The sequence below is a fragment of the Lonchura striata genome, chromosome 6, assembly GCF_046129695.1.
Source record: "Lonchura striata isolate bLonStr1 chromosome 6, bLonStr1.mat, whole genome shotgun sequence".
Lineage (NCBI taxonomy): Eukaryota > Metazoa > Chordata > Aves > Passeriformes > Estrildidae > Lonchura > Lonchura striata.
This window is the reverse complement of record NC_134608.1, coordinates 34,445,342-34,465,253: the sequence shown is the minus strand read 5'-3', so window position 1 is coordinate 34,465,253 and position 19,912 is coordinate 34,445,342. Positions and strand designations below refer to the sequence as shown.

Below are 19,912 nucleotides of genomic sequence, written 5' to 3'. Positions count from 1 at the left end.
TAGAAGGGTTTGAAGAAGGGCAGTAAAATGAGTAGGACAGTTTCTCCTATGATGGCACTGGGAAAACAAATACAAAGCCTTTATAAAACTGAGTAGTGAAACAAATAGCAAGGTAGAGGACTTTTTTCTGTCTTGAACAGAGAGACAGGTAAATGAAACTGAATTGGATTTACATTTGGACTCAACCATTACACTCCATGCTCAGAATTTGAGTTGATCAGAGATAAGGGTGGAACATGAAGGGGCAGACTGTCCTCACATTTATTTCTCAGCAGCCTTTCAGTCTTCTGCAGAAATGCCTGGTGTTGGCTGGTGTCAAAGGGTGTTAAAAGGGATGGATTCGTTGTGTGACCCCATCTGAGTTAAAGCGCCAGCATCTAAGCTATTGAGAGGATAGCAAATGGCTTCCATTCATGAAATAAACATTTGAATGTGATAAACCTTTTCCAGGGGAATGGTCTTTCCCTGAGCAAATTACATTTTAAAGCAGTAAGGGATGTTACCAGTGTGTTGATTTCCTAGTAGCTGTCCAGTGCTGAAGGTTTGCTGTATGAGGGATTGAGAGATCTGGTCCTGTTACTCGCTGACCAGATATTCTACAATCATTTCATCAGGTAAGTGAGCTGAGATATTAATTTACTGAAGTGACATTATGTCAGATATTACTGTTGAAATGTTAAGCAGATATCTTGTAGTCAGTAATGTTCTTCAGTGCATGAGAATCTAAGCCTTTTCTCTCAGTGTAGTCTCTGCGAAGTCCAGAGTCCTTCCAGAGGACATTCAGTATTTCTAAAGCTTGTAGATGAAATGGAAAGAAGCAAACAATTCTGAAATTTGTTTATGCGTCACTTTCTTCTGTATAAATGAGATATTTGGTTGAACAAGAGAACTATCTCTACTTTTTGCTCTTAGATAATAACCATTCAGACTTCAAAAGGGCTTTTCTTTGCCTAAACCATGGAGTAGCAGGAACTCTAACAGAAACAATTCTCCACAGAGCCTGAAAGTACATATAAATGTTTGCATACCCACAAACAGCTATGCCTATTTGTTTGTATGTGTGTGTATGTGTACACATGCATGCAAAAATCCAGCCAGATTGTGGGAGAGGGGCACTCTAGCTACCTCAGTTAACTGTGTAAAGCTAATGGTGTGTCAGGTGCAGCAGAAATACTGTATTTGTCATCTTTTCATTAAGTAAGGTCTGACCAGGCTATATGTCAGTCTCACACATTTCTCTTTGCCACTCTGCTGCCATACTTCATGTTTTGGCAGCCTTTTCCTAGCAAAGAAAGTTAGATGCCATCTGGTCAGTCAGTACATGTTGTTTGCCACACCAAGCTGTTCTTGGAGCAAGAAGTCTATGGGCAATAGGAGGGACAAGGCAAAGGGGATAGATTAGCTTTATACTAGTACTTTGAGACCTAAGTATTTTCTAGTCTTAACTGTGTAGCTATATTTATATTAAAAGAGAAAGTAAGTAGCAGGCAACTTCATGCCGAGGGATGGAAGGGTGGTAAGACATGGCTCTTGCCAATTGTCAGAATGATTTAGTAGGGCCTTTTGTATAACTTAAGGAGTGATCACACATCAGAAGTATGCATTTTAAAATAGCACTACAGACTGCACATGGATTATGTAACAGGATTTTTCCATTACTGTGGTCTGGGTTATATTTATTTCAAAAGACATAATCTGGTGTAGTTCTCAGTACTGAAATGCAAAACTGATAATTGAAAAATAGTGGACAAGCATTCAACATCTAGCTGCATATAAAAGACTTCACCAGAAACAGTTTCTATAATTTTAAAACCAATAGGAAAATAAATCTAAGGCTAAAAGAGATAGATTATGAGTTTGGATGGATATCTATAAAGATCTTCCTAGATGTATCCTAATAGAAGCAGGCATCTGTATTCATTCCTTTAATCTGAGGTAGTGTATTACAAGGTGTATGATGCTAATGCTGGCCATGCTTGCTAGAAATGAGCAAGGTACCAAACCACAGAATCTGAAGCATCTTTGGACAGTAGTTGGTAACCTCCACAAGCTGTTAGTTAGGCCTGCCATGTGCCCAGCATAAGGTAGCAGCCCGCTCAGGACCCTGGGGCATAAGGCAGCAGAAGGAGGCTCTGAGCTTTCTGCCAGCTGCTTCTTTCTTTCTTGCCCAGCCTCCTGAGGGGCAGTGCCTATCTCCAGTAGTTTGAAATGGTAGGTGTTGCTGCCTGTGCCAGGGTGATGGTCGGCACACGGAAGTTGGTGATAAAAGGCAGGATTCCTGAGATCCATATGGGATGGTAGAAGGATATACCTCCTGCAGCTGAGAAAGATGAGGGCCATAACAGGTTGGACTTCATCCCAAATGTGCTTGTGGTGTGAAAAGAAAGTTGCGAAGAGTTCCGAAAATGTAACAGCTGTGGCTATGTTGAATTCCAGCACTATGTGCTAGAAAACCAGCGTGCATCTGTGTTGCACAGGACATCCTATCTTACCACAACCCAGCTCACTGTCTTATGGTTGTGTCTTGCCAACACTACCCAAAATGGGGATGGTAGCCAAGTGGTAGATGTATCTGTAAATGTTCTCTTTCCATTGCTATGAAATCACAAGTCTTTAGAGGGGACATGATGTGGGAAAATGGCTGCTGCATAAGTTCTGTCTGTAATTAAGGTGCATTGTTGTAGGTATGTAGCAGCTGTGGTGTAGATAGGATTGAGGACTTTATACTTGGTACTATTAGTTTACACCTATATTATAGAACGTAGTGGAAGTGAATTCTCCCCTGGTTCTACCTTTTTTCTTGGAGGGTGTCTATGCTGTATTAGCTATAGTAAGGGACATGCTAAGGTCACCAAAGGGAGTATTTCTGAACTTATTCATTTCAGACTCTAAGCCTTAGCCTGTTTCTGATGTCCACTCACAAATTATCCTGTAATAAAAACAGCAAAAAAAGCAAAAGTCAACCTTTTGAGATTTTAAAACAGATTTTCCCACTGTGGTCTACCCAAATGACCCCTTCGCTCAGCACAAACATCTGTGACAAGGAGCGTGAAGCTGAACTGGGGGCTGTCCTCACTGTGTCTGCTCAGAAGGAGAAGTACCCATCAATTCGAAATGACGCTTATTAAGAGCTCGGCGCTCGGCGATGCCGCAGGTGCCGTTTCCCGGGGAGCGGGCCCGGCACGGCGGCAGTTGGAGCCTCGGGGCGGTTCCGCCCGGGCCGGGCCCTTCCAGGTTCTGTGCCCGCTCGGGCGGGGGCGGCCGGTGCCGGCGGCAGCGATGGGGCCGCTGCCGGGGCTCCTGCTGCTGCTGCTGCTGCCGCCGGGCGTGGCGGGGGGCCCCGGGGCCCGGGGGGCCCGGCCCGCGGAGCCGCGCGCCGCCTGGGTGACGGTGCCGCGGCAGCTGAGCCCCCGCGGCGGCGAGGACGCCCCGGCCCTTTCCTACTGGCTGAACGTGGCGGGGCGGCCGCGGGTGCTGCGCCTGCAGCCCAGGAGGGGCCTGGTCTCCCGGCCCTTCACCCTGGTCACCTACGGCCCGGACGGGACCCGCCGGGAGGAGCGCCCCTTCGTGCGGGACAACTGCTTCTACCAGGGCGACGTGCTGGGAAGCCCCGGCTCCCTGGTGGCCCTCAGCACCTGCGGCAGGGGCCTCCACGGCGTGCTCTGGGTGGAGGATGACACCTACCAGATCGAGCCCGTCCCCAACGATCCGGCCTTTCGGCACATTCTGTCCCGCATGGAGGAGGCCAACGGCCCCGAGGGAACCAGCTGCGGACTGACGCCGGAGGTACTGCAGCAACAAAAGGCTGTGCTGCCATGGTTCAAGGCTCCCAAGGCAGAGGAGGAGAGCGAAAAGCTGAAGGACTGGTGGACGCACATCAGGTATGTGAAGATAGTAGTGGTCGTGGACCGCGTGCTGTTTGTGAAGTCAGGCAGGAGCAAATCCCAAGTCTTGAAGCATATCATGCAAGTCATCAATTCCGGGGACATTTTGTACAAACAGCTTTCTGTGCGGCTGTTTCTAATAGGATTGGAGATCTGGACTGAAAATAACTTTATAAATGTTACTAACTCTATTCCTCAGGTACTTAGTGCCTTTAACGCCTGGAGAAAGTCAAACCTGTTACCTCGGATGTACCACGATGTTGCTCACTTATTTGCATTTCAGTGGTTTGGAAGCAGCTTGGGATTGGCATATATAGGGACAGTCTGTGATATGCACTGGTCAGCAGCTGTTATTTCCGACACTGAGAAACAGTTGTCTTCGCTTGTTATCACATTTGTCCATGAGCTGGGCCATAATCTTGGGATGACCCATGATAAACCAGAATGCAATTGCAAACGCAAGACATGCATTATGTATGAAAACAATGCTGAAACGGATTCGTTCAGTGACTGCAGTTACAAAGAGTACTTTAATCTGGTTGTAAGTGGCGCTACATGCCTTCGTCAGCCACCAGCACCTGGCACTTTCTACACCGATAAACGTGAATACTGTGGGAATAAGATAGTAGACAGTGGAGAGCAATGTGACTGTGGTTCAGCAGCAAGCTGCCAAAGGGATCCTTGTTGTCGCTCAAACTGTACATTTACTGCAGGTTCAGAGTGTGCATCTGGAAAATGCTGCAAGAACTGTAAGGTCCTTCCAGCAGGAACACTCTGCAGAGCAAGTACTGGCAGCTGTGACCTGCCAGAGTATTGCAATGGGATTTCCCCTCAGTGCCCCCTGGATGTATATGTACAAGATGGAGCTCCTTGCAATGATGGTATTTATTGTTATAAAGGAAAATGTTCTTCCCACAGTGAAAAGTGCCAGCATCTCTTTGGCAAACAAGCCAAGGTTGCCCCTTTCGATTGCTTCAAAGCAGTGAATACTCAAGGTGACCGGTTTGGGAATTGTGGTATTCCTGACAATATCCATTTTACAAAATGCAGTACTAAGAATGTCTTATGTGGTAGGATTCAGTGTGAAAACATAGTCAAAATACCTTTCTTGCAGAACCATGTAACAGTAGTCCAAACTCCGGTTCGAGATAAAAATTGTTGGGGTCTCGACTATCACCTAGGGGTGCCAAGAGCAGATGTGGGAGCTGTGGAAGATGGCACACCATGTGGTAGTGATATGCTTTGTATCAACAGGACGTGTATGAGTGTATTAGTGCTGAACTACGACTGCAACATGACAAAGTGTCATGACAGAGGGGTGTGTAACAATCGTAAGAACTGTCACTGTAAGTATGGCTGGGCTCCACCATATTGTGAATTGGAAGGATTTGGAGGTAGCATTGACAGTGGACCCCCTCCAATTAGGAGGGCTCAGAGAGCAAGAGTAAGAATAGCACTATTTGTTTTTTTTTCTATGTGTATTGTTGGAGTAGCCCTTTCCATCCATTATAGACAGGAAATAGAGGGATGGCTTACGAAGAAAAAACCCCAATTCCATAGAATATCACAGTTTTTTCAAAGATTGAAAAAAACAAAAGTTCCTAAAGAAAACTTGCCTGCTGGTGAGTCAAAATCCACCAAAGTTTAAAAAGCAGTATCTTTGGATTCTCTTGAGGAAATCTCCCTTTAGCAGAGCCATCTGATAACTCATCAAAATAATTCAACAGGTTCTGAACAGCTCTAATCTCATGTGTTATCATTAAATGCAGAGTAAACCTTATCTCTGTATATTTTCTTTTAAGTTAATAAATGCAGGTAGTAAGGCATACTGTTCTTTGTACCCTGAGTTCTTAAACTGATGTACTCAAGTAAACTGCTAGTATTGTGTTTATGTTTCATATCAACAGTTTAAAAATGCAAACTTCTTAAAACAGGTGTAGATAAATTACTTGCTTCAATTTCTTCCTTCACCTAATATTTTCATCAATTCAGTGAGAGAGATGTTTGTGAACATCTTTTGTCATTCATTAACAACCAGAGGTAAAAAAATTGCACTTGGAGTCTCAACTGGGTCCTTCCAGGAAAACTATTCAGTGTCTCTGTGATTTAATTCACATCTGTGACACACAAAAGGTAAGGAACAGTTATTGCAGTGAGATACAGGTGTCTCTTTCACAAGTGCTTCCAGCTGTTTACAGGGAGAAGCTCTTCAGGAGGGAGGTAGACCATGGGAAACAGGGTCTTCCTTTTGTAGAAGAGTACAGAAGGATTACAAACAGTAAGCATTGCATTTCTGAACTATAAAATATATGTCAACAGTGTAGTGACACCAAATCTGGCATTTCACAAGAACAAATTGTTTTTATTTCATGGAGATTTTCCAGTGTCTTGAATGCTGGCTGCTTCTGAGAAGTGCTGTGTATTTTATTGTCTCTAAGAAGAGCTGTCTATGGGGCTCCCCAAGTTAACTGAATTTCTAAAATACATGGAATTATTCTGCAAGTGTCCCCTACCCTCAATACCTGCAATATTTGATAGATATTTTATCTGACTATCTCAGGTGGTTTCTTTTGGCTTACTTTCTGAATAACTATAACTGAATGTGTCCTTGCAGCTCTACGGAGTGCCACACAGAAGCATTGTCATTTTAATTTTTTTAACACAACATAAAATATGTCTAACTTCTGAAAAATATTAAGACATGAAAATACCATTCAGTAAGTTTTATTGTTATTATTTCTATTACACCAGTAACGACATCGTTCTATAAGATCAACATGAAGAGGAGTCTGTAGTCTAGATCACAGTTAAACCTTTTTTTAAAAGATGTTTCAGGATAAAGGGCTGTAATGCACTTGTCTGCTAACAAAAGGATTATTTGTATTTAGAAAATAAAGAGCACACTTTTAGCAAACATTCTGTAAAGGCAGGATAAGTATCCCAACACTTGGGAAAGTTTGGGAAGAAAGATGCTGGCGACTCTACAAATTATTATGGTCAACTCTTGCTGCCTCCCAAATATATATTGTGTGTTTTCAGAATATGCATTTTCCTGTATTTTTTATGTGTATTTTTTTGGTGTCCTGTATCCAAAAAGGGCCAATTACATTATGACGGGACATGAAATATGAAGCATGTGATTCACAGTTTTTCACAGCTTTTTGTGTAGAGCAAATGGGTCCTTAAATATTTATCTATGCTGTCTGCAGAAATGAGGTAACACACTGTTTGTTTAGGCTGTGCTTATTGTCATGATAGAAAATGAATGGTTTTGATTAGATGATGAAAACTTAATCCTGTATTTATGTCAAAAGGTGAGATAAATGCCCTTGACTAACACCACATCTATTCCTCATAACCAGAGACCTCCTTTGGGGGTTGGGGAAGTGGGAGGGCTGTCCTCTGAGAAATAACAATTGTACTTCACTTGTTTCAAACAAGGGATAAGAGACAGACTTGAGCAATGAGAATCAATTGAAAGATGGGGAAAAAAGTAACACAAGCACTACACCCAGCACCTTCCAACTATCTCTGCACATCTAGTACCTACTAGGACTTTTTTTATTTTGCTTTTTAAATACAAAAAGAGTGGTAGAAGTTTCAGGTTGCCTCCTTGATGGCCTACCATTGTTGATCAATAGTATGCTATAAATTGCCAAGTATAGATCTATGCTGAGACAGAGAAACACCAGTCAGGGAGTTCTTGTTCACAGACCTGCATACTAAAGACAGAGGTGTAAATGAAAGCACAATTTAGCCCAGAAAGCTTACTTGCAAATGCAGTTTTGGGAAAGATAAATTAATAAAATGCTGTAGTTTCTGTTTTTCTCTATGCTTAAAGACTGTTCTGCAAAACCACGACTTAACTGGGAGGAGGCTTTCCGTGAACTTTGGATAGGAGTATTTCTGTATACTTTTCTCCCATTTCTTCTTGGGCCATATGAGCAAGACAGACATGTATCTCAACAAACCTAGTCTATGTTTCATAAAATGTGACAGCTTCCTTTCTGAGATTTCTCCTTGAAAATATTGTTGTTTCTGATTTCAACACAGCAATGAAAAACTTGATGTTTCTGGTGGTTTTTAGAAATGTCCCACTAATCTGAAGGTGCTATGAAGGTGCAGGTCAGAGTTCAGTCCTAATGGTTTTGGTTTCCCTTTTTTCCCCCTTCTGGTTCTAACTGCATTTTAAAATGCTTTAAATGGATGAGGGAACTTGGTTAATATGTAAGTCACTTATACATGAAGAGTCAATTTGCAAATGTTGCTGCACCATCTCCCAAGAGATGTGAGTCACTGTAGTACATGAAATGGTGCTGGAGGAAATAAGACACAAGCTGGACTAGTGGAGCCCCATTGCAGGAGGGGTTGGAACTATATGATCTTAAATGTCTCTTCCAAACCAAACCATTCTCTGATTCTGTGAAATTGTCTGTGCCAGTGCAGTAAGGGTATTAAGGCTCAGGTAGCTGTTAATATGTGGCAGTCGTGATAGGTGACGCCTGGAGCTGCCTAGGATTGAGTTACAATATAACCATGTTTCTTATTGAAATATCTTCCTGGGTAAAGAAAACTTTTAAGAACATTAACATTGCATTATCTCAGATCAAGATAAAATTGGTTTTGTTCTAAGCCAAGGCTGTCATCTCTAAAATACATTAAATTGCTGCTAAGGAACACTGTGTATCTTGAAGGAGTTTGCCAAGTACCTAGCAGCTGCTTGCTCATTCTCCTCCCACCCCTCCCAGTGGGAAGGATATTCAGAAAGAAAAGGTAAACCTTGTGGGTTGAGATAAAAACAGTTTAATAATTGAAACAACGAAAATATAACAACAACAACAACAATAATAACAATAATAATATCGAGAGTTGAGAGTAACAGAACCCAAGAGAAACAAGTGATGCACAGTACAGTTGCTCATCCGATGCTGTCTGATACCCAGCCTGTCCCAGAATGTGTTAGGCCCCCTTACAAATAAGTTCCTCAGCTTATATACTGGACATTCTGTGGTATGAAATATCCTTTTGTCCACCTGTCCTGGCCATGCTCCCTCCCAGATTTTGCGCACCTCCTCACTGGCAGAGTATGAGACACTGAAAAGTTCTCAACTTAGAGTGAATGCTACTAGCAACAACAAAAATGTCTGTCACATGAATCACGGTTTTGCTCATCATTGCAAGTGTAATTGGACCTTGAATGCCTGTCTCCCACCTCTGAGGCAGGTGTTCTAATGCTCAGTTTAGCACTAAACATAAATGTTGTAGCAGTCAGAGATCCGGTGCCTTGGTTGTCTCTCCCTATTAAATTCAGGAATCCAGAAGTGCAGATAATCCCTGAACGAATGCTGTCAAAAACATCTGTTATGTTTACTGCAATACCAAACAAATAAAATGGTAATGTAATTGAAGACCAGATGAGCTGGTCCTCATTTTCATCAGAGAGATTCCTGCAGCATGTAGATGTGGCTGTCCTCATAGTGCCAAGCAGTTGGGTGGTTCAAGTGACATTGTTCCCTGTTGTCATTGTCTGTATTGACACATTTGTAGCATGTGCTGAAATAGATAATGATTAATTTTTCCTTGCTATTTCCAGACAATCTATTGGTTCAATAAACACTGAGGTAGAGTCCCAGGTTCAAGTGGCTCCTCTGTTATACAGTAAGTTGAACTACTTTGCCCTTTATTGCTAGGTAGTTATCTATTCTGAGGAAATTTCTCAAAACCTCAAACCAAACACCTTCTACAGGATCTAGTTAAGTATTTCTTGCCCCAGCAGCAGCAAGGTGCTTCTGTGCACTGTTTGTATTTCTGAATATAGATCACTTATTGCTCTCTGTCCTACTTGCCCAGCTATGTATTGGGCTTTTGTTCCTGCCCAGCACGGTCGGATCTATTTTTCAGTTTACTGTGAGGACAGTTTAAAGGGCTGGGAACAGGTCACGTATCTCCCTTCTCTCCTACGCCTACCCCAGACAACTACGGCCTGTTCCTTAACCTTCCTAAAGAAACCAGCTCCAGCCTGGGGAGCAAGGCAGGGCCAGGCTCAGCTGCGGCGCAGGGGCCAGGGAAGGTGCGGGGCAGGAGGCGCTGCGCTGCCCCCCGGGCCCGCGGCTCTTCCGCCCCTGCGGTGAGCGCCGGCGGCTGCCCCGGGCGGCGGCGGGAGCAGCCCCGTCCCGCGGGGACTACAACTCCCAGCGCTCCGCTGGGAGGAGGGGAGAGCGGCTGCCCCGGGAGCCGAGTTCTCCTTCAGGCCGCAGCATGAACGGCAGCGTGGCGAGCGGCGGCTACTCCGAGGAGATCATCAGGCTCGCCCGCAGACCCTCAGGTAAGGCGGGGGCGGCCGCGCCGAGGCCTGCGCTGCCCGGCGAGGCCGGAGCGGAAGCGCGGGGCGGCCGGCGGGGCGGCCGTGGCGGGCACCGGCGGCGGAGGCAGGGCCGGGCCCGGTGGCGAGGGTAGAAGGTAGCGCCCAGTGGTGCCGGCCCCAGGGGCCTTCCTTGGAAATAGCCGTGGCGCCGCTGCGGGAAAGCTGCTGCTCCGAGGGAGAGCTGGCTGGGCCAGAGTCCGTCCGCTGCGAGAGCTCCGGTGGAGGCTGGAATCCCTGCGGACAACTCGCCTCCGGTTTTCCCTGGAAGTTGCCGTCTCCGGTGGAGCTATTGCTTCCAAGTGCGGCCGAGCGCCCAGACGCGTTGTGTACTCCGAGTCAGGGGCCGCTGGAAAACTGTGCCCAAGTGGCCGTCCCCTGTATTGTCAGCTTGGTGCTCACTGTGCGGCGCGCCTTGAGATGCTTTGGAGTGTGAGAGAGGAGCCTAGCCTGGAAGGAAGAGGGAATAGGGCAGTTTGTGGGGCATTTTTTGGCTTTGCTTTTCATGTCTCAACAGCAGGTGCTCTCATGGAAACATTACGTTTTTGCAGAATTTATGGTACCGTTCCGATGTCACTTTCAGGAGTGAGGCAAGTTGGCACAAAACGTACATGGCGGCTTCAGGAGGGCTTTTGGAGCTAGAGTTGTACTTTGGTGTTTGAGGCCTTCTCTTTAATTTAAACCAGTAGGGAGAAAATGTGGCAGCCCTTCTGCACAACTGCTGGGTGCAGCTGCTGGCCAGCCTTGGCTCCAGGGGCTCCCCAGAGAGCCCAGCACCCACATTGTTGGTGTGTGCGTTTCCTTTCTCTGGGGTGCAGGTAGATCCCGTGCAGGGCTGGTGTTGGTCCAGGCCCTCATGCTTGTGATCAGAACCCAGAGGGTGTGAGCAGCCCTTTGCCTTCCTGCTCTCCAGATTGGCCTCTGGTCTGAAAGCCGGGTAGCCCTACTTGCATAGCCATGAGCTTAAGCTAATGAAGCTGTGCTTGTCAGGGAAAACTGTGCCAAATGAAACTGGTTCTGATGGGAATGCTGTTTCCATACATCTGGGGAGCTAAACTTTTAAGGACGGTGTAAGGAATTATTAAAGGGCAGAGTTGAGAATGGTCTTGAATGTGACCACTGTGATTTCAGTCTTGATAACAATGAGCAACATTTGTCCAGTCATTGAGATGGGCTGTGCATCTTTAGAATTTAGGTTTCTTACTATGTTACTCGATTTGAAGGTCCTATATCCCCTTACGGACTTGATGCACTTGCCATGTGAATTAATACTTATTTCCGTGGAAGGAACAAAACTTATCTGTGAATTACGATTGGATACTGTAATCTCTTGAATTGGATTTTGCAACTTTTAAAATATGTCTGATGCTAAACATCTCTGGCAAAAGTTTTCATTGGTTGTGAATGTATTTCCAGTAGCAGGACAATGTATATTTATCTTTTCAAATTTTTTTATATTCAGTCTCTCATTTCCTAATCCTGCCAGTCCTGCTTTTGTTTTTTTTTTTTTTAAGGCATTTTTGAAGGAATTTTTTTAGTTCAGAGAGGGTAAGTGAGGCATAGGGAGGTCTGCAGCCTCAGGGACGGTCAGTAATTTAGCCCAGAGCCTGCTTTTAAAGCTCTGCCATTCTGGTTATGGTTCCATTCATTCTTCTGGTTCCTTTGTAGACAAGAGATTTAGGGCTATGTGCTCTCTCCCCTTGCTCCTTTTCTTCCAAATGTACTGTGCCTCTTTCTGTGACTGCATGAACTGGAAGGAAGAGAATAGCAAAGAGCTTGAGGATTGATAGGGAAGGTATTTTTAGACAGAGTGCAAGTCTGAGTGCTGGAAAGACACAATGAAAACCCCTGTGAGTACCTAACTTGGTCTAGCACAAACTGCTGCCTCTTTGTCATGAAGACCTGCCTCTGCTGATGGAAGCTGTGAATCTTGATTATTTTTCCAGTTATGGGTAAAAATTTGCAAAATGTATGCTTTTTTCATATATATATATATATATATATATATATATATATATATATTTTAGAGGTTTTATATATGAGAGAGTATCAATGTATTCTGAGCTCCTAATTCCTTCTTTCTGGCTTTTTTATAAGTGTTGATGAAACCTTATACTTTCCATAGTATTGCTTTCTCCCTTTCCTAAATTATTTGCTTTATGGCAAATCATTTTTATGAATGTGGATTTTATAATTTTTTCTTTTTCTTTTATATTGAAAGGTGTATTACTCTGCACAACTGGTCCTTCTTGAAACAGGTGTTATTCTAGTTGAAATGTCAGTATTTCTTAAATTTTCTCTTGCTTTCATTTTTTTCCTCATTTGTCTGAAGCTGCCAGGAAGGGAAGAAAAAAAAGGTGTGGCAAAATTGCTGCTAATATTATTTACTTCCCAGCTGTAGATGCACACTTAAAATACCATGACTCATTTTGTAAATGCTTTGATCTCCTGTGACTAATTTAAAATGCTGCTTCCCAGCAGGCATAAGGTGGTTTTACTTTCATTTGAAACTCTGCTTCCCAAGGTTTCCAGTCCCAAGTTTGAGAGAAAATAAGAAAGAAAATGAGAACAAATAAATCAATCTGGCTAAACGTGGGCAGAACTTGCCCTCAGCTGTTCTTGACAATAGCTTTTGGATGACTGGTTCATGTCAGAAAAAAAAAGTTGGGTTTTTTCCATTTACTTCAGTTGTGTATTTGATTTTTTCCTTTTTCCTTGGCTTTTCTTCCTTTTTTCATTTCATGCATCTTGGGGAGTCTTTTCTGTCTGTCATGCATTTTTATTTAGAGAGAAACTTAGCTGCATGTACAGTGGGGAGTCAGTCTCATAATCTTTGGGCTTCCAGATTTTAAATTCAATTTGTTCTTCTGGGTTTCAATGAAACAAGAAGTCTTAACTTTAATCCAGAAGCTGGATCCAGATAGATAAATGTAACTGAGGTTTCCTTTAAAGAACAATACAAAATGGCAAAAATGTATAGTGGGCATCAGTTTTAATTAATGTATGTATATTCCTTTTGGTTTTGCATTAAATCTGCAAACTTGTCTGTATTTCCTATCATGTTTGAATTCATGAACAGAAGAAAGTGATTGTGTACAATTTGAAGTAGCTTCATGTAGCCTGATCTTATTCTTGGAAGCAAAGCACACCATTTCCAGCTCCTGGCATGGAAGGGGAGTCTTCTGAGCTCTAGGTGCCCTCAAGATAGTAGCACAGTTCTTGCCTGTTTCCCCATCTGTAGACAGGGTCTAATGCTCCTTGCCTTTCCTTACCCTGTTTCCCAGCTCAAAACACTTGTCAGAGGTGATTTCTTGTAGCTCAAAGGTAGTGAGTTACTATAATCTCATGTGAAATGCAGAGTACTTTCATTTTCTTTCATGTTGTGGTGAAGAAGTTCATTCCTGCTGAGGGCTGAATCAGTGTCTCAGAAATGATGGCATGCCCCTCACTATTCCACAGCACCCACCTGAAACAACTCACAAGTGTTTTGTGTAATGAAGCATTACACAAATGGGGTCCTCAGGCATTTAGTGTCTCTTCTCTGCTTTCGAGACTAGTTTTATGAGAATAACTTTTCTAGACAATGGTGGTTGGAAAGAATAATGCAGATTTTGTGCTGTGAGTTTTTGTATGGTGGAGAAAGCAAGGCAGTATCGGAGAGTGCAGCCCCCAGTGAGCAAGACAGGAAGAACATTTGAAGCTTTGAGGTTTTTCTCATCATCTTTCTCTTTGGCTTGCCTTAGGGTTGGGCTTCAACATTGTTGGTGGGACAGATCAGCAGTACATTGCCAATGACAACAGCATCTATGTCAGCTGGATCAAAAAGGATGGGGCAGCTTACCTTGATGGCCGATTACAAGAAGGAGATAAAATTTTAGCGGTAAGCCCTTTCTTCTGTTGTCACCTGTGTTTTGATCAGTGGTGTGATGTGAGAAGCAGGTTTTCCTTCACAGTGCATAGAGAGGAGGGATGTGGTGAATGAATTAGATGATCCCAAGCAAACTCCATGTAGAAGCTGCCTTGGGGGTCTGAGGAGAGCTCTGAGCACCAGGGAGGTGAGTGCCTCTACACATGGGCTCATCTCCTCTGCCTTCTTGATTTGCCACAGAAATGCTTTGTGGTGCTGTGCTTGTGTTTTCTCTGTGACTTGCCTCCCTAAGGTTTTAGAATCCATCAAGCGTTCTCTTGTTCAGGATGGATTCTCATTTACACACATGTAAATAAAGGTTTTCCACCTCTTAAATTTCCATTTTTTTGACTGGTAATCTGTAATTTCTGATCCTTTTTCGCAGGGGTATTTTTAGACTATAAAACTTCTAGGCCGTAATATTCTTCTCTTCATTTCAGCTCCTCAAGAATAACATAGGCTGCTTCTCCTTTTAGAAAATTGTTTTCAAGTGTCTGATGTTCACACCCACTGGTTCTTCATGCAAGAAACAAGCTTTACAAAGTGCTGGGTGAAGAAGTAGCCTCTCCTAGTATGAGACACAACCTTTTTGAACTCCCTAATTTTATTTTACACTTGCTTATTTTTTTCCAATGTGATCTTTTTAGCCTCTTACCTTGCACTAAATGGAGCTTATTATTGATCCAGAAAGTGATATTAAGTTAAATAGAGACTATTCTCTTTTTCCTTACAGTTTAATATTTATGTACTTGTGTTTGGGGTGTCTAAATATGAAGAGAAGGGAGGCACTGGATGTGATCTTAGGGGATACAATTAGGGGTAATGGGGGTGAAAATGAAAAAGTAGGATGAATTCACTCAGTGATGAAATCAAGTAACATGATATATTACTTTAAATTAAAAAAAATCCTAACACTTGCAAGTGGACCAAGTGGATGCCAAGAAGTATGCGTGTAATTTTTTTTGATTGGTTTTGCTACATCAGTGTGCTTATAAAAGTGTGTTTACAGCACTCTCTCAAACAGAGGGATTTCAAAGGTACACCAGTAGATGAAACAAGGGAAGAGACTTAATAATTTTACTGTAGCTGCTCTTTTATGTTCATTAGCTCTCAGAATCACACCTTTGATTTGTTTCCAGTAAAGCAACAGCATCAGAAGCTGCTATTGACACAACTGTTGTCTTTTATAATTTTGCTTCTAGTTTTTTTCAGTACCTCCATGTTTTCACTTGGAGTTTCTCATGTTCTGTCTCAACATATAAAAATACATTATAATATTAATTAATTAATTAGGATCTTTATGATTGCAGTATCATGCCCCAAATGTAGAATATTGTGTAACATGAAGATTTTTTGTCTTATTCTTCATAGGTTAGCCTGCATCATTAAAAATTTGTTTTCTTTACCTTCAGCATCTGGCTCTCCTTTTCCTTTTTTGCTAGATCAATGGCAAAGACTTGAAGGATTTGCGGCACAAGGATGCTGTGGAACTGTTCAGGAATGCTGGCTATTATGTGTCTCTGAAAATCCAGCGCAGGGTATGTTTTAACTCTTTCTTAGGGTTATTTCTGGCTCACTTTAGACTGGTTCCTATGATTGGTGGCTGTGCATGAGGAAGAAGAGTACTGTGTCCAGGTACTCAGTGTGATACGTGCATATAAAAAATTTGTTTGACTTAATGACCTTCTCTTATTGCCTCAACTGTAATTGTCTCTGTATTACTTTGTAACCAGTGTAACTTTTGTGTTGGTGAAAAGGTGAGTTTGGAGATGTCCCCATGTCGTTGTTTTGCTGGAGTATGTTGTGTTTGCTCACTGTTCTCCTTTCTCAGAGGTAAAGCTTTGTGTGTGAAGACAGAATCTCACGTTGCTCAGTTTTATTTCAGTGGCCAAAATCTTACTGGAGACAGAACTCCTTTTGTTTCAGAGGCCCTCACTCAAGTTAGTGTTGAAATGTGTGTGCAGCCCAACGCTACAAAAGAGGCACTGAGGTGCTGGAACATATCCAGAGAAGAGTAATAAAGCAGGTGGAGGATCTGGAGCACAAGTCTGATGAGGAGCAGCTGAGGGAGCTGAGGGAGTTTAGCCTGGAGAAAAGGAGGTTCAGAAAAGACTCTATTGCTCTCCACAACTGCCCGGAAGGAGGCTGTAGCCAGGTGGGGGTTGGTCTCTTCTCCCAGGCAACAAGTGACCGGACAAATGGTGACATCTTCAAATTGCACCAGTTTAGATTAGGTATTAGAAATTTTTTCACTGAAAAAAGGTTGTCAAGCAGTGGAACAGGCTGCTGAGGGAGGTGGTTGTGTCACCATTCCTGAAGGCATTTAAAAAATGTGCTGATGTGTTGCTTAGTTTAATGGTAAACTTGTCAGTGTTGGGTTAATGGTTGGTCTTAGAGGTCTTTCCAACGTAAATAATTTTATGAGAATAGGAAATATGGACTGCTATGCTTTAAATATCCTAGCACCATTTTAGATGTAAAAAGAGATAAATCCTTAATCCCCAGATAGCATGGAAGTTTACAAAAGAAATACTAATCTATCCAAAGAATGTTGGTGGGGAGAGGTGACTTGAGATCCCTTTTGTACCCCCCTAACAAAGTAGTAAGTCTTCTGGACTGGTGTATAAGGCAGGTAAGAAAACCAGAGAGAGTTACTGATGTCTTTTTCTTGGTAAAGAGAGCAGGAAATGGTGTGGTGGCAAGTGCATCAAGGGGCGACTGGGTATGTGTGTGTTATTTCTTCTGCTGTATGAGGAGTGTCCTGCTCCACTTGAGTCCTGGTTTAAAAACTGGCAGAGAAACATGAGGGTGCCTAGTAGAGACTGGGTACCCTGCATTTATGTTCAGTTCATCCTAAGCTGTTTTAACCCTCCATGTGTGGAGTCTGCAGGTGCCTAGGGAAACTATTTTGATCATGCTTACAGAACCTCCTGGTCCAGACACAGAACTGGGAGCTCTCTTGTTATGGGTTCTGACATAAATAATTTTTTTTCCCTTGTAGCTGCAGCCACAGAATGGCCCTGTGGGTCATGGAGCAGGTGGAGAATCAGGTGGGCTTCCTCTGGCAGCCATTCTTGTGCCAGGCCTGGCGCTTGCTGCGACAGCAGTCTGGATCTTGCTGAGGTATCGACAGCGGATGTGAAGAGCTCACGTCTGGGATATCACTGCGTGTTTTACACAGCTATGATGCAATTTAAAGATAGAGAATCAACAATCGTGTCACAGACTGATGCCAAAAAGGATCATTGCCTATCATCAAAGTTGCTGCTGATGTTCGTATATATTGATTTTGTTGTAGGGTGAATGGAAGCAGAGAGAAAAAAGGGAAGGGAGATTGTGTTTATGTAAAGAGTGGGATAGCTATATTTTTTGACAAATCTGAGGAGGTTTTGCCATCTTTCTTTATTTTGCACCATGAACTTTGAAATACACTCATCAATTCCACATTTTAAGGTTTAACTTTTGGTTAAAGGGAGTGGGAGTTGGGGTGGTTTTAAATCAAAAACATTTTCTAGAGGCTTTGCCTTGTTTCCACAGAATTTTTTTTTTTTAATCTAATGAATTCTGTCCGAACTATGAATAAAGAGGAGCAATGCAAAGGGTATATTATTTTTCCAATTGAAGTTTTGTTGGTTGTTGCTAAATAAATGCCTTAAATGTGTAAAATCTGATCTGTGGTTTCACAGGTGAAATCTTCAGTGTAGCTGCTCATTTAACAGCAATACACAATATTGGTGAGACATTTTACCAGTTGTGGAAAGATAGAAGATAGCTTGCTGCTAGAAGATTTTGATTGTCAAAATGATTGCTAATTTTTGTGTCAGAGCTGTAAGAGAAGGCTTTCCACAAAATGCTAGCATTCTGGAGAGAGACAGACAACTGAATCACAAGGATAAGTGGTGGCAAGAGATTCAGGCATGCTGAAGCTGCAGAAGAGTCTTTAAATTAGTTGTGAAGGAATAGTTCCTGCATTCATCAAGTGAAGTCTGCATCTCTCAGGTTAGAGGTCTGTTTTGGGGGTTATTTTTTGCACAGGGAATACTTCAGGTAAAGTTTTCTGTAGCAGCTAACTTGCTCTCTGCAGTCAGGAAAATCTTGATGATTGAAAGGGAGAAGCTGAGAACAGGCTAGGATTGTCCTGGCTTTTGCTTGTTTGTGAAGAGTTATGTGATGTTCAGGGGATGGGCTGTCAGCTTTAAGCCAGGGTAAAGCCTAGCAGGTAAAACCAGAGGGAAGAGACCCTCCTCTGGAAAGTATATGGCTGAATTTACCTCCAGGGTCTCATCTCACTGTGATTTGAATAGTTTTAAATGCCCCAGCTGATAGGAGCTCTGTAGGTAAGACCTGTTTCTCTTGTCTCCAAGAAATCAATGTGTTTTGTTGTTTTTGTAAAAGAAAAGCAAAATGCATGGTCTGGTCTGTATGATGCCAAAGAAGAGATCACGTATTCAATATATGTTTTCAAAGAGAAACTGGTGTCTTGGTGCTTTACTTATCTCTATTCTTGTAGAACATTGCTGATGTACTTTAAATTGTTGTGTTTGCTCAGGGCTGTGTTCCTGCTGTCTGCTGGAGATAGAAGTGGTTATGCTGTTGAACATGGCTTTCCTAAATCACCTTGGAGTTTCAGCACTTGGACCACATGAAATCTTGTTTGTCCTATAGACTGCTCTAGTATAAGGGGAAGAGGAAACAGGAGGAATTTTGCTCCATGCTCTTAAGGGACTTTGGGAACAATATTGATGTTGGCTAGCCTGGGCTAAGGCATGCAGTGACTTGCCTTGGCCTGCAAACCAGTTGTGCCTGGTAGCAGAAGGGCTGCTATGTAGACAGGTCTTTTCAACTACAGCATGAACCAGCTTGTTTGTGACCTGCTCTGAATATTTGGCTGTGGTGTCCATGTGCAGCACATGTGTGTATTAAGGTGGATGATTAGAAATTGATGTTGTATCACAGCCTTTGGAATAAAGAGGCAGACATTAAGAAAATGGCCTGTCTTGTTAGCCTTTGCCTGAGTTGAGTTTCTGTGATGAGAAGGAGTATGTGGAACAGGCTAGGAGGATGAGAATTTTTGGAAGGTAATGGTTAGTTTTAGTAATTTCCCACTGAATAAGAGAAAGCAAAACTTGTGGGATTTTTTGTTTGTTTGTTTAACCTTTCAGCTTTGGGAGTTTGCTACTGTTCAGGCATGATTGCCATCTATATTGCAGGCAGTTTATTAGGGAGGGGAAGGGTTATATTCAATGCTCAGATAATTGACGTGGCTTATTAAAAAAGTCCCTTCTAGTGCATAGTGTTCACAGTTATTGAACTGCCACTCAGTAGCTTTTTCAGAAGTCTGGGTAGTAGTTTTTACTCAGGATTTAAACCATCCAGTCTAAAAGTGAGTAACAGCTTTGTGTACCTGCCTGGTACCAAACAATCCCTTTTCCAGTCCCCAGCCACCTCTTGTCCCCATTGACAAAACCAAAGTGGAAAATACCTCAGCCCCAAACTCTTCTGTGAACTGTGGCTCATACTACTTTCTTTCAGCAGCTGGACTGGCTCACCTAACCTTTCCACGATTTTCCAAAGTATTTTCCACTGTGTGGTTTCTGAGGCCTTGAGTTTAATCTTTGCACTAGATACTGTATATGCATTTTCTATCATTGTAGAAGAAGCAAATTTGAAAAAAATCTAGTGAGGATAGCTTGTAATACAAGTGATCAGAGAGAGTTTTACCTTTTGTTACAACCTAAATCTTGGGGGTTTTTCAAAAGA

The 19,912-nt window shown here is 42.8% G+C and overlaps 2 protein-coding genes across 2 annotated transcripts; both read left to right on the top strand.

Moving 5' to 3' along the window:
* The first annotated feature begins 3,114 nt into the window (after positions 1-3,114).
* On the top strand, positions 3,115-7,228 carry LOC110476072 (disintegrin and metalloproteinase domain-containing protein 20). Its single transcript, XM_021540734.3, has one exon. The coding sequence runs from the start codon at positions 3,115-3,117 to the stop codon at positions 5,530-5,532; it is 2,418 nt and encodes an 805-aa protein (XP_021396409.3). The 3' UTR covers positions 5,533-7,228.
* A 2,797-nt stretch (positions 7,229-10,025) lies between these two features.
* Positions 10,026-18,624, top strand: SYNJ2BP (synaptojanin 2 binding protein). Its single transcript, XM_021540751.3, has 4 exons — positions 10,026-10,209; positions 13,989-14,125; positions 15,595-15,690; positions 17,154-18,624. The coding sequence occupies exons 1-4, from the start codon at positions 10,143-10,145 to the stop codon at positions 17,292-17,294; spliced, it is 441 nt and encodes a 146-aa protein (XP_021396426.2). The 5' UTR covers positions 10,026-10,142; the 3' UTR covers positions 17,295-18,624.
* Positions 18,625-19,912: the final 1,288 nt, after the last annotated feature.

Excerpts from the sequence above, each read along its gene's own strand:
- LOC110476072 (XM_021540734.3), top strand. The coding sequence starts at position 3,115 with ATGACGCTTATTAAGAGCTCGGCGCTCGGCGATGCCGCAGGTGCCGTT.
- SYNJ2BP (XM_021540751.3), top strand. The coding sequence starts at position 10,143 with ATGAACGGCAGCGTGGCGAGCGGCGGCTACTCCGAGGAGATCATCAGG. Across the intron at positions 10,210-13,988 it reads GCTCGCCCGCAGACCCTCAG|GGTTGGGCTTCAACATTGTT; the intron begins GTAAGGCGGGGG and ends GGCTTGCCTTAG. Across the intron at positions 14,126-15,594 it reads AAGGAGATAAAATTTTAGCG|ATCAATGGCAAAGACTTGAA; the intron begins GTAAGCCCTTTC and ends CTTTTTTGCTAG.